The following is a 14932-nucleotide window of genomic DNA, read 5'->3' on the forward strand; positions in this document are numbered from 1 at the left end:
TTGATACTGACCTGTTGGACCAGCAACAAACATACAAACACACAAACACACAGACTGACATGGTAAGGAAGTACAGTAGATCCTCACCTACAAGTCAGTTCAGAAACACAGTGACGCCAACATACACAAACACAAGGGCTACCAACCCTAAAGGGCTGTCAAAGTGACTTCAGGAAGTTAAAGCAGTCAATGATGCTGTCATGAAAACAGTGAAAGGAAGGACAGAGTTTGTTAATTATTCCGAAAAGCGTTTATTTTCTATTTAACCTTTATTTATACAGGTCATCTCATTGAGACAAAGGGTCTCATTCTTGAGAAAGAGACCTGGTTAGGACACAACAGCAAAACAACACAAAGTTACAGAAAGACAGGACATTTGGGTGCTTTTGGAAACAAAGTCCTGTCTTTGTCTCCATTAATGACTTGGTTCTTTGCAACAATATGTAAGATTATTGGACAATATATTTGTGTTAACTGCCTCGCCCCCTGCAAAAAGAAAGGCCTTCCCGGAATTTGGACACATGGAGTTGGCAACACTGTCACAGACAAACACAGCAGTCTTACTGTCAGCTTCAGGAATGACAAGGTGACATTATATTGATTTAAAGACGCCAGTAACACAGACACACATGTACACATAAACAAAGGGCAGAGATGTAGACTATTGTTGGACCAGTGATGTGTATGAACAATAACTGACTGAGGACAGCATTGTCCATTTAGTTGACAGCTCCAAATTGAGCATTAGCAATTGTATATTCATTACAGTTTTAAATAAGGTGGTGGACTGTGAATACAGTTGTTTTCAACTTTAAAGACAAGTGAATAAAACACTGCTTAATGAAATATGAGAGGTGTGTTACTTAGTGTAAGCTCTGTAAAACAGCTCTTATCATAACATGTTTCTATTATTCACATTATATCCCGCACTAGCAACTAGACTGAGACGTAACATGGCATGAATAACACCCTGATATTACCACTGACACAAAAAACAGACAGGGAACAACTGCTACACACGTATCACTGGCAGTTTAGTTGTTGTGTGTCTGACATAAGTCGTTTTACAGTATACGTAACAAAGCAAGAACATAACTTTGTCTTACATCATGCAGTCATTGCGGCATTCAAACATAATTGCCTTACATCACCGAAGTCCTCAGAGACCAGAAATAAGGACAGATGAAACATGAAGCGATTCTCCCTGGCAAAACCTTACCCTGAAAGCTACTGAGACATGCTCCAATGGCAAAGACATTCCTGTTTCCACTTCTCTCACCCCTGCATGTTTTACTCACTTCTTATGCCTTAAAACTGTTAATCAAGCAGCTAGACAATCAGATATTGACATCATAATGCCCCAACCCCTAAAGTCAATTAAACAGTTACATTCCTGGTTAAATCAGGTGGTTGTGCAAAACAAAAAAAGCCCCAAAAATAGTAATTTATCACAGAAAATGTTCTTCATCCGACACAAGGAACGACAAACCAGCTTAAGTCCCTATTGTCTCATGTGAGTTAGTACAGTTAATTTATGTAACACCCTCTAGAGCATTGTCACAACAACAAAATCAAAGCTGGAGACATAGGGAGACGTTGTGCTTCCAAGGAAAATCAGCATTAAATTCGCCTGACCTCAGGCAAGTTTTTTACTGCAGGCTTGTCATATTCTAGTCCCATCTGTCCTATTGGCTGTCCTCTGCTTCTGTCAGTCCAGCCAAAACTGTAACAGCACAAATGTCTGCCAAATGACACCCGAGCCGCGCCGCCTGCAACAGTAAACCTCTGAATTCTCAACCATAACCATAAAAAACCTCTGAACAGTTGCTATATGGATACAACGGTTGCTGTGTGCTCACTAGTGGCAATTGTAATACAACTGAATAATAATGGCTTCTTTGTATTGTAAGATTATTATTTTAAGATCAAACAAAGTAAACACGCTATGAGTTCCAGAATTACACACCAGCAATTTGTGCACTGAAGAAACAGTCCTGAGTTTCCCCGACAAGTTTTACTCTCCAGTGGGAGTCCATTTTAACCAATTAAGAGTCTAACTATGAACACAAAGACAACTGTTGTTTTGTCTCCAACAAGGCCATTATCGTCAAAACAGTGTTTAACTAATTTATTCAGATTGAATTTCAGCATATCCTTCATACTTCATATACATATCATCGTTCATCACTTTAAGTATCATCAGCTTTGGTTAGGGCCATGCAACATTTCTTGGTCTTTCCCTAATTCTTCCACCCAACTAATCCCACGAGCAGCAATTGGATGTGAAACTTAAGAGTAAAAGCTAAGATAGAAGGTTGATAGAAACAAAAAGAGAATGAAATTATAGCTTACTTTATCCCTTCAGATTTCCTTTGCAGGGACTTCGGTTATCAGCCTGAATCCACCGGGAGTCAGCCTAAACCAAGTACCAGGCCAGCAAAACCACCACCCGTCTCCAACCGACCCCCACCTGCCTTTCCCTGAGGCCTTATAAGGACAGAGAGCTTGCCTATATATAACCAGTATCCTTCAAGACTCAGGGCCACTAGAACCAGACAAATGTTTGCTTTTAGGAGTTAGCCCAATTGCTGGTTTCTGGGATGTTTGCTCAACAATTGATGCTCATCAACTGTTTATTCAAGTATACCACCTGATCTAGACAATGCAGAGAATATGTTACGGGGGCACTGCCAAATTTTCAAGCAGCGTGTTTAGAATAGGCAGCAAGATAGTGAGCTTATTCAAGAACCACATTGCAACAAGCCTGGTCACTTAAATTTCTGCCATACCATTATGGCATAGTTGTTGGATTATAAAACATACCTTAGACAGCATTTCAGAGCTTATCGAGCATGCACCTTAAAACTCTGAAAATCCATTTAAATTCAATATTAAAACATATCTATAGTCTATGGTCGTTTCACATATACATTTAAATCATTTTAGCTACAATTTAAACTGTATTTCAGCCCCTCTGTAAGATCTTTCTCCATGTAAAACATCTTGAGACACTGTGTCGCATGCTGAACTTTGACCAGGGCCTATTTATAAAACTAGCTACAGTTACAGCTAGACTATTCCTGACACAGTGGAGGAGCTGTAGAACACATTTCACATCTGAGGCGAAATCAAATGATGGGAAAGCATGGAGGTACACTTGAGAAAAAGAGAGAGAGCGAGTGGCAGGATGGTGGCTTGGTTAGGAGTGTGTAATGTGTGAACAAGGGAGTAGAATTTGGTAGGATCCAACCAATATCCAGCGACTACTAAAATTTCCACTGCAATATTGTTGATCAAAAGGCTGCCCAATGACAAATTAAATTAACGAGAGAATAAGATAAAACCTAAATGCTGGATTGTAGTTTCTCAACTACTACGGAGTTTTAGGGTCACTGTTAGAAAGAAAAAGCAATCAAAGATTAGAGAATTAAGTATTAATATTATAATATAACAAGACTGGAAGCTCTGTATCACTGTCTCTGCAGAGGCCATTGCTTTGTTTGGGACTATCTCCAGACAACAGGAAGCTTCCCAGGAAAAAATCTGGGGGAAAGCTGGGAAGCATCTGTGAGCTACACTGTATCAGAGATGATGTGATGTTATCATTTATATGGACAATAAGCCACAGAATGGTGAGCTTTATGCCTGATCAGAAGTGTTTTCACTAAGTTTCGGTTTCCCACCGCCAATGAAGAGCAGTAACCAGCAGCTTTCTCTAAACATTCTGTGTCTGTCAGATGGTCTGAACGGGATACCATCATATGAACAGAGCAAAAACGTCATGCACAGGAGATTGTTCTCGACATCTCAGAGAACACAAATATGTGGGATAGCTTTGATTTTGCAGAAAATGTTTAACATGATTAGAAATCTTGCTGAAAACATAATCTATTTAAGTACAGGATGTTTATACATTAATAAAACTGAATAAATGTATCATGTCATTTGCACATTTAGAGAGGTTATTTCTAAAAACAAAAGACACAAAAAAGACAGGAGAGTAAATAATGCCTACATGTGTTTTGACTCAGCAGAGATAACATTCAATGAAAATAGTTCATCTAAAAGAGAATAAATATTCAAAAGCTATGAATGCCTCAACGCATTATATTTAGAATTGTCATCTGGCACCTGAGTATTGTGTTTTCCATTAAATAAATGAAGACATTTCAAACAAAATTAATCAGAATCCAGGCTTGGGTTTTGGATTTACAAGGTCCCATCTCCATTATCTTCCCAATAACATTTTGAAAAATAACTTTTTTAAATGAGAGATTACATTTCAAACAATGTCAATCATGTATGCTAAATATATAGGATTTATAAAAGTATAGATAAATACAAAGTATATTAAAAAGCATTTTGTTGAGAGGTTAAACTGTGAAAGGTAATACGGACACATGAGACATATGACTTGCTCGTTAATGGTTTATCATGCTTTAAAAAATCTTGTATGTTTTACATGGGCAAAAGGTTTATACTCCAGTCAGTCCATGTAATACTCACTGTACTTCTGTGCACTACTCTAATCTTTGTTTCTCTTTTTGTCGATCTATCTATCTGTGTGTGTGTGTGTGTGTGTGTGTGTGTGTGTGTGTGTGTGTGTGTGTGTGTGTGTGTGTGTGTGTGTGTGTGTGTGTGTGTGTGTGTGTGTGTGTGTGTGTCAAAAACAGGAATGACGTCTGTCTGTGGTCGAAAGAGCCCTCTGTTGGTCATGTGCAGGTACAGTGTAACCACAGCCAAGTGATCATTTGAGTATATTATGTTGTTGGCTGTTAATATTGTCTGAGATGTTGGTGAGCCCGGGCTGAGGTGTGATACATTTTCAACATTTAAACGAGGGAGAAATAACATAGTAAAAAAGAAAATTGTAAATTGGAACAGGTTTGCAACTGGTTCTTATTCCAGGAGGATATTATACAATTTTGAATATTCCAGGAAGCATCATTTGACATTGCAGTCCCTGGAGACATAGCAAGATTAATTATTCTACACGTTTCCTGACATGCTTCATTTTACACATTTGCTTATAACGAGTCACTATTTAAAAAGGAACCCCTGGGCACTACATGCAATTATTAAGTAAGGCCTTTCCGATTAACTTTAAATTATGAATCGTTTAGTTCAGAGCACCCCATAAAGGGAACAGCCTGACTGAAAATTTGGAAACTGTGTTCATAAAGGGTGTCAATGGAGAATGTCAGAATATATATATGATGTGTGTGCGTGTGTGTGTGTACACCCTAATACTGCCAGAGATGCATTACTGTAAATCATTTTTGGTGATCACATTGTGAAACTAACATTCTCAATTGACAATGACACAGAGAAGAACACAGCTTCCAAATTTCACAAATGCTGTTGCCAATGCATGCTGGTCAGATTTTCAATCTGTTGTATTCTCTCCAAAATCAGGAAAAAAATTCTTAATCAGAAAGTAGATGTGTTAGAGAAGTGACACTTTTGTCAAATCTGAGTTGGTAAGTTACACATTTTTTTTTATTATTTATTATTTGTCTCCAATGTAGATCAATATATCAGAGCTACTTTCAAGAGATCTTGTCGCTGCAATTTTTTCTTTCCAAATAAAATAAAAAATGATCATGAATATACACTGTAGTTTACCATATATATATATCTATATCTATATCTCTCTCTATATATAAAGAGAGAGATATAGATATAAAAAAAACTGTCTTGAAAGGGACGATTGTACACTCTTACATCAGCGAACTGGGCTTCAAAACATTACTTAAAAGTTGCCGGAAAAGTATAAGCCGGCGCAGTCCGGACAACAAATCAAGCCAACCATTCTACCACGTGACGACGCAGGACGTCTACGGCGCACACGATTGGCTGAGCAGACGGGCCCAGTGACTCGGCTGCGGGACATCAACAACACCCTATCTTGTGTCTGCACAGCTCTCTACCTGGTTATCTGCGACGCACTGGAGTAACCACCACAATTGTTTTGTTGCAGACATATCCGGCACAATGTGAGTCATGTGTTAACATAACATTTGTTTAAATGTAAGGGTTGTTTGGTTTATATATCAATGCGGTTTTACATTGTATTCGTCGTGAACCGACTGATGATTCGTTCATTTAGCTGGTTAATGTTTAAAGTTCAACTTCCGATATTATATCGAGTATTAAGGTCGTTAAAGTCTTCAGATTATCTACACAATCATGTTGTTTTTTTTGCTGTTCCCTTCAAAGTTGGTCATCGCCATTTGTTTGTTAACTAAAGAGTTTTTCCTCAGGTTGCTGAACTGTTCGCTGCACTGTAGTTTTAAAGAGCTGCTATGTTTTCTAAGAAGTTTCCTAGATGTTTCTGACTTTAGATGTAGTGTGGTATGTTTCCCAGAACATTCTGCACTGACACAACTTGACTGTTTCATTATGATTGTGGGAAATTCAGCCTGAGTTGCGACAGTGAAAAAAGCCCATTTAGGCACCATGTGACAGGTTATGTGACAATCATTGTTGCCAGTCTCAGAATTGGCATTATATCACTACTGTGCACAACAGTAGTGACAATGTGCCTGATTCATGGCACTGTTAGTTAAACTGGTCCTGGTTGTGTGTGTGGATCAGGTTTCTAACACATTTAATGTATTCCTTAGTGTAGTTAAGGGAGAGGTTGCTGTGACAAAAGTCTTTGTTCATTGCATAATGAAGTAGTCACATGAGGTCTTACCACTCACTTACTTGCAGTTAAAACCACAACCTGTTCTGCGCATGAGCCCGTTTCAATATCTGTAATACATGGCTTCATCAAAATCAATTATTAGAGAATGAACTTGAATGCATGAATTCTCCACAGTCACAAATGTTTTATTTAACCAGTTCTACTCTCTGGACGTTGTTGTTGTCGATGTTGATGTCATAATGTGGATGTTGGAGGAACCTGGGTTGTTCTCATGTACATTACCAGAGTTCTGCATAAAAGCAGCTGTTGACAAATGTATTATCTTCTTTTTAGATCTGACATGAAGTTCTGCTCCCCTTTTCTGCTCTGCCTGGCAGCAGCCCTGTCATCTGCCTTTGTGATTTCACCTCCGTAAGTACAGCAAAACAATATACTGTACGTGTCGATGAATGTGATGGTAGATGGTCTAATAAACTGCGATTATTTTAATTAATGAAAGTGCATGTATTTCAGACACATGTGGACCAAACTGATCCTGACCCACCACTGGCCGAGCACATTCTGTATGGTGAGTTTCTGTCTGCCTTTACTAATTCCTTTATTCCAGGGATGTCCCGATCAAGTTTCATTGCCTGCAATCCGAGTCATTTAATGTAGAGTATCTGCCGATACAGAGTCCCGATTCGGCTCATCTGTTTTGCTATAATAAAGCTACTCAGTGCACACTTGGAGCATACATTTAAGTTACTTAAATCAATCCATTGTATATGGTTGACAAACTTATAGCACTACAATATATAAGGAAAGAAATTGCCTTGCATCCAAGCTGTTCCTATATGGTTATAATTTACAAAATAACATAATAAACCCTCGCTGTCATCTTTCTGGCCTTGTTGCTGTCAGGGGATTTTCACTCTCCCTTTAAAAGTTTCCCCCAGTGTTTGTAGCTTCAGTGAACCCTTACCTAAGTTACCTGAATAGACTGCATTCCATAAAGGTTTTTTAGGTCGACTCTACATCTCTTGCGCGGGTTATAAATTACTCTTATAGGCTGTGCACATGCGACAGAGGATGGTTATAAATTACAAATTTGTAATTTGTGAGGGCTATACAAAATAAACTGAATTGTTTTTAGCTCTCCACCATGCACCATAAATGACATTAAAACACAATAGACACTGACCTGAAATGAAATAAGTGAACATAAATCAGGTAAATAACATAAATAAACAGTCTCGTACTGCGTTTTGTTGTCGTTTATGGTGTGAGGTGTTTCACAGCAGGTTGGCGTTCAGCCCTGTAAAAAGAATAGCTCAATATAGCCAATACCAGTTTTTCCCATGCTATTGCAGTCCAATAACTTGCTGCTCTGGCTACAAATATGAGCTGCTCTGTTTAAGCTATGCAAGGCGGCAAACTGAAATTCAAATGTGGCGTTCTGTCGGGAAATGCAGTGACTTAAACGTAGAAGAGTAATGAGGAAGGGGAAGTACGCTTGGCCCTAGACTAAGTTAAGCAGTACAAAATGCCATGCGCTTTGTGCTACGTTAATGTGATGTCAGAATAACCGTAAAGCTTAGCTCCCGTCTAAGGAAATTAATGTGAATACCCCCACAAATCTGAACAACATGCAGCAATCTTAGTCCAGTGATAACTTTATCTGTTGGTCCAGCCAAAGTACTACGTCTGTATCTGGTAATATCGATTTGTGCACCAGTAAAGATGAACCCTGTTGTACAATAATTGAGGGTAGTATAGATAGATAATATTTATCCAACAATAATGTTATACTGGTAATTGACATTGTATCCAAGTCCATGTCTTTAGACAATTTTACCCTCTTATGTTGCCCAAGAATGCTACCTATATACTGCATCACTGAGGAAATGTTTTGTCTTTGAACATCATGTGGTTGCTATGATTGAGTCATGAGTTTGTCTGTGTGTCAACAATCTGGTTTGATTAGGCAAGAGTTGTTCAACACAGGAAGATGCAGTTTTAACCAAAGTCTGGATACAAAACACATTCTTATGTGCTTTTGACAGCACATTTCTTGCTTTTTATGCTTTCTTGACAACCTTTCTGATGAGTCAATCCTTCTTGTGACATGTGGTTTTGTATCGTATGCCTTGTTGTGTGTCATAAGGTTTGGCAAGATTGTGGTCTTAGTCTTAGTTTATGTTTAGGATGGAAAATGTTTTGCAATTTATTTGCTCTGGGTCTCATTTTGCTTAATGATTGACAAACTTAAATTCTAAGTAGGAGATTCTATTGAGGCAATTTTAAGGCATACTGTATGTTAAAGTGATTGTTAATTTCATGTCTTAAAATGAAATGGTTCATCTATGAATAATTAAAATTAATCACTAACAAAAATAATAATTAGTTGCAGCACAAGTAGCTGCTCTCCAAATTTGCTTTGTGCTCATTTTAATTATTAATAACGTAATTAAGTATTCGGCTTATGCGTCCAGATGGAATAACAATACGATTTTATTAATTTCAGACGGAACAGCCAGCCTGTCATCCCAACATAAGCTACTGGACACTACATGGACTTTGGTATGTGTTTGTGTGGGTTGGGGTTTTTGTAAATCAGATACCAGTGTCTTCTTTTCATTATCATCATGGTAGATGTTAACAACTTCCTCTTATAGGCTATGTATTGCACTTAAATAAATGGTTACGAGTAAATGTCCTGTCTATAAATGTCATTAATAAGTCATTGTTGCCCGTTTGTTATACCTGTTTTTACTACTTTTCTTTCTCTGTGAATGAGTAACACAGGGCAAATGAGATATCTAATATTGTTAATCTTACTGTTTTCCAGGCCAGATAAAGGGATTGACTGCAATTCATCATGGCATTTTAACTCTTCTCAGATAGAGGTACAACACTGTTTAGACTGAGCCTGTCTTTATAACTGGTTGTAAATTCCATGTAATTAATATATTCTTTCTGTAAATCAGAAAGTCACTTTAATTTATCATGCAAAACAAACAGACAACAGTTGCACAGATTCCAATTGGCAGGACTAAGAAGAAATGAGAGAAAACTTCATACTCTTCAGAAAGCTTAATGAAAAGCTCTTTTGATCTAAAGCACATGAAACTGAGACAGTAAAATTGGGCATTCCCAATTTGGGAAAGTAAATTAATGTTGTTATTCTCCTTTTCTCTAGCTGGTATACTGATGGATAAAAACAAATCTGATTTTGGGTGTGTGTTTTTAGGACCTGCTTCCAGACATGAAGAAGAGTTGGCCTGACTTGCTTAACCCCTCGTCTGCTTCATTCTGGTATTGTATTAATCAATCTTTAAAAAATGTTTTGTCTGTCAATCTGTTTGATACTTTCTTTAGTCTGGTATGTTCTAGTTTTATATACTATATTACTGTGTTACCACCACAATAGTATTATCTTGCATATATCTAACAACTGCAGCTGCATTGTTTGTCTGTTTTGTCTATTGTATATTTGGATATGCAAGTCATTGACAGTGATAAATACTACTGTATTACTGTATAAAATTGCTGATTGTAGTAGTGGACATTGATGTACTTTACTCCACCATACCGTGCTGTGTACACTCTTGAATGTTTATGATCTTAGAGCCATACAGTATGTGATCATTAACTTATTTTCAGACCAACAATAAATTTAAAGAAAGCAAATATTACAGTAGGTGATCTGATGATTTTATGCAGTACACAGCAACACATTTCACTTGGCCTCTGAAAGGCTACAAGCATTTATTTCCAGGTTTTTTTTAATGACAGAAATAACAGCGTATCTTTCTTCTTGATACACTACTGCACAATTATTATAAAGTATATCCAATCCCTCTATAAATCTGTGAATAAACTTTAAAATGCTGCTTCGTGCATTTATAGACTGTTGACAAGCGTACTGTGCTCAGATATTTATTATTAACCAGCTCTGACCAGAGGATCATATTCAGAGTTCTGTGGAATCTAGTCAAATATATTAAGCATTGAGATATTCATTATCATGTAGTGTATTCCGAACATTACTTTGTCCATAATTATTGTAAAACCTATTGTTTGTTTCAACAGGAAGTATGAGTGGCACAAACATGGAACATGTGCAGCCAAAGCAGCTTCTTTGAATAGTCAACACAAATACTTCGGCAAGGCACTGGAACTATACCACAAGTTGGATTTACACCCTCACACACACACACACACACACACACACACACACACACACACACACACACACACACACACACACACACACACACACACACACACACACGCACACACACACACACACACACACGCACACACACACGCACACACACACCTGTCCTCTTAAACAATGTTTCAATTTGTAGTTCTTTGTATTTTCTTGATGTTTCTGATCACTGTCAACCCTGCATATGTTTGCTGTCCACAGTATATATAGATACTATTTCAAATCGCTCTGGATAAAGGCATAAAAGCGTCAAATATAAATCTGTGTTTCTGTTGTTGTAGCGTCCTGAAGAAGTTTGACATCACCCCTTCAGAAACATACTACAAAGTAGGTCTATTTATATTTTAAAATTAAATGGTATACATAATAATGGTATATAGAATTGTATGGTGTATTAGAATCTCAAATATTTTTGTTATGTTAGGAATAAAGTGCCTTGTAATTATAGGGTCTGTAATGATAACTTTGCCTCCCAATTTTGCTCTTCCCTCTGCTCATAATGTGTTTGGTTGTAGCTTTCACAAATCGAAGGAGTCATAGAGAACTTCTACAGCGTCAAACCTAAGATCCAATGTATCCATCCATCAAAGGTATAAACACCTAATTTCATTCAAATAAAGAAGTCATTATTTGCTGTTGGTGTTTTGCAAAGTCCTTTTTGTCAGGTATCAGTGTATTCAAGTCTGTTAGATTGTTAAAATGTGTGTTTTGGTGTTTCACAGAACGCAGATGTCCAGATTTTGGGGCAGATTGAGATCTGTTTCAACCCTGACTTCACCCTCATGGACTGTGAGAAACAATTTCCCACAGAGAAGTTGTCTAAGGGAGACTGGGACAATCTCATTGTTGATGGCAAGGCATCTGGATTCAGTGTGTGTGACCATGATATGCCAGTTTACTACCCACCTCTTCAATAGAACACATATATATGCAACGGCACACTACAACCCTACTTTAACAAACCCAAAGACTTAAAACTAAATAAACCGTACTGTGATTTAGCATGTGCGCACACACTGACTTAACCATAATTATATTTTTTCTAGACTTCACAATGAAAATCATAACTTTAATGAGAAATGTCAAAGATACCTCTAAACAATCATTGCAGTCTGAAACATTTTTGAACTTTGTAAAAATTCTGACTGTGTCGGGTACTTGAAAAAGAATCTCCTTTTAAGTGCATTGCTTTTTATATAACCTACAAAAGACCAGACACACACTCCATTACTACGCAGTGCTTTAATGGAATGATGTCCCTTTCTGACCCCTGCTAGTACATGAATCGGATACAGTGCACAGCATGTTTTTTTTTTTCTTCATTGCTAAAAAGGGGTCATCGTGAGTTCAGGTTAGGCAGGTGGGTAGATGGACAGTTAACGTACTGTATCTTGTTGGCAAATGAGGGGAGCCTTGCGTCACATTTACTGGTGACTCTTACTTCAGGGAATTGGCCGCGTAGATGTCAAACCATCAAAGTTGAATATCCTGTGATGTCTGGCCATATTTTATATCACATTTGTGTGCTTATGTAGCATCTATTAAGTGCCATCTCGTTTTTTGCGGGGCTGATGGGATTTTTAGTTACATTATGATGATTAAATTCATCCAATAGATCACAATAGCTGCTCTCTTTTGTTCAATCACTTCACAAATAATATTGGCCAATATGCTATTTTTTAAGGGCTTTTGTGGCAAGGGCCATCAGTTTTAAACAAACACTTCTGCTTTGCAACCACATCTACAGCTTTCAGGCATTATTAACTAATCGGAGTTATGGTATGGCCTAAGTACAAACCCTTATTTAATGTTGTGCTGTAGGCCTGGTTGGGTCTATCCATGCTGCTGATAAATGACTGTTGGTCACATTTGTGAACTTAAAAACCATTGAACCATGTATAGACTAGAAATTTAGTGTATATATTATATGGTGTAATGATTAAATGCTACGTCATTCTGTTTTAGTAAATATCAGTCCAAATACCCATGAACTTTACCATGGAAACGCCACGACCCACACTAAACGCAATACACAAGTTAATTTATACACTATTTTTGTTTCTCAAAGATGCAGCAAATGATAGGGTGAACAGTACTTAATCCCCAGCTGATTTGTACAATAACTTGTTTTTATTGGTGCCGTTTGCAGTTGCTGTTTGTGTGCATAGATGAATAAATTCTCTGAAAGGTAAAATGAAATGCAATTGTAATTACAGCTGCAGTGGGCAAATACTGTGGTTTGAAATCACTGAAATTAACATTTGTACTGTCATTTTTTATATGTCAATAAAACATTGGATATCAAGTCAATCTACCATCAAGTCATTTGTGAGTTATTATGTAATATTGAATATTTATTAAAGTGTATCTATGTGCATTTTTAATCTATAGAATTGAAAGCGAATGTAAGCTATAAACAGATCTTGGTGAATGAATATAGAAGGACCATCTGCCTAAAAACGGTGGTGGCAGGAGTCAGGATGGTTATAAAGGTGCAGTTTAACCTCTGTCAAAATGCATGTAGTATAATGTAGAATAGCACAGTACTATTCCAGTCTTTCTATCTCTCCACATCTACTCAGTGGGTATGAATATTAATGTTGTGATCTCCTTACAGAGCCTAATCCTCCCGGGACAAAGACACCAGTCCATAATCCTGAATCTCCTCCCACAACACAGCACAGCAGATTGACTGGACACATCTGATTACATTTTCAATAGTAATTTCCTTGAAACTTTGGCCAGCTATATTCTAAATGTGGTCCAAATCCTGTCAAACACATTAAAAAAAAAAAAAAAAAAAAAAAAAAAACAGCACTATGAGCTCTGTTTTTAGGGACATTCTAAGTTTGAGGATCACAGTTTGAGTGCTTGAGTCGAATTACCCTGACTGAATATATAAGATCTTATTTTAGAAATAAATTAAAGCCCACATCAGCTACAGACACTAGACCCAGGTAGAGCAGCAGTCCTGACTTTACCTCTTGCTTACATTTAATAAAGCCCTTCTCCCATCTCCCCCACTTCCCTTGGTCTCTATGTTCCTCTCTCTTTCCCTCTCTCTCTGGTTATGTAACACTGCAGTTCTGCAAAGCTGCTGATGTGACAGATCCATGTACCTACACATACGCACTCATCAACCAGAGCACGATGTATACTCTGTGATTGCTGTCCTTGCCTCTGTCATAATAATTGATTGTGACATTGATTGCTGTCCTAAAATTCAATTCTGATGTAATGTCCCTGAATCTGAGCCACAGTATTTTCCGAAGACCTCTACTGGTATGCTGCTTACGTTCTACTTTTACGCTGCCATTTGTCATCATTTTTTATTCAGTCTGCGTGGTTTGGGATGTCAGGCAGGAGAAGGGACGGAGGAAAAGGGAGACAGAGAGAGGTAGCTGGGTTAGACCATGTGACCTCGCCAGCTGTTGCTTTATGCTGGTGAGAGAACCAGAGAGGGAGGTGAGAGGCAGGAACAGGGGAGATTGAGGGAGGGAGGGGTCGGGAGCTTCCTGGCACACAATGTGACTGGTGACAATCCCTTCTGCAGAGAGAGAGAGAGAGAGAGAGAGAGGGAGGGAGGCAGCAGGGGATGAACACACACATGCACAGGCGGGGATGTGAAGAGCGAGCTCACACACACCTCTCCTGATTCAGCGGAACAGATTTATTCGTCACCTCTCCCGGCAGCCTCACGCAGCGAGCCGGCTGCAAAACACAAGACAATCCCAAACGCAGCAGCAGCACCTGGCCCGTCCGTCAACCCATCTGTCTGTCTGCGCCGATTAACGGCTCTGTTACAACTCTGACTGCGTGCTTACTGGCGTATACTGCGTTTGGGAGACGGAGGGGGGGGACACGACATCCAGAGAGACGAGAAGCGAATGTAAATAATGGGAAAGCTAAAGAGTGACGACTGCATTGAGGATGGGCCAATGGATAAACTGCGGGACAAATAGATAGCCCCCGGGACAAACTGTGTTTCTGCATCTCTACCTTGGGACCCCCCTGCAGGGAGATGTTAATCATTATGGGATAGATGCACAGGTCTGCTTTTTGAC

General features: G+C 38.4%; 1 protein-coding gene across 1 annotated transcript; it reads left to right on the top strand.

Moving 5' to 3' along the window:
- Positions 1-5883: 5883 nt before the first annotated feature.
- On the top strand, positions 5884-13178 carry rnaset2 (ribonuclease T2). Its single transcript, XM_054614056.1, has 10 exons — positions 5884-5996; positions 6986-7063; positions 7166-7220; positions 9159-9214; positions 9483-9540; positions 9885-9949; positions 10727-10837; positions 11147-11195; positions 11384-11458; positions 11591-13178. The coding sequence occupies exons 2-10, from the start codon at positions 6993-6995 to the stop codon at positions 11783-11785; spliced, it is 735 nt and encodes a 244-aa protein (XP_054470031.1). The 5' UTR covers positions 5884-5996; positions 6986-6992; the 3' UTR covers positions 11786-13178.
- The last annotated feature ends 1754 nt before the right edge of the window (positions 13179-14932 follow it).

The sequence above is a fragment of the Anoplopoma fimbria genome, chromosome 2 (assembly GCF_027596085.1).
Source record: "Anoplopoma fimbria isolate UVic2021 breed Golden Eagle Sablefish chromosome 2, Afim_UVic_2022, whole genome shotgun sequence".
In the NCBI taxonomy this organism is placed as follows: Eukaryota; Metazoa; Chordata; class Actinopteri; order Perciformes; family Anoplopomatidae; genus Anoplopoma; species Anoplopoma fimbria.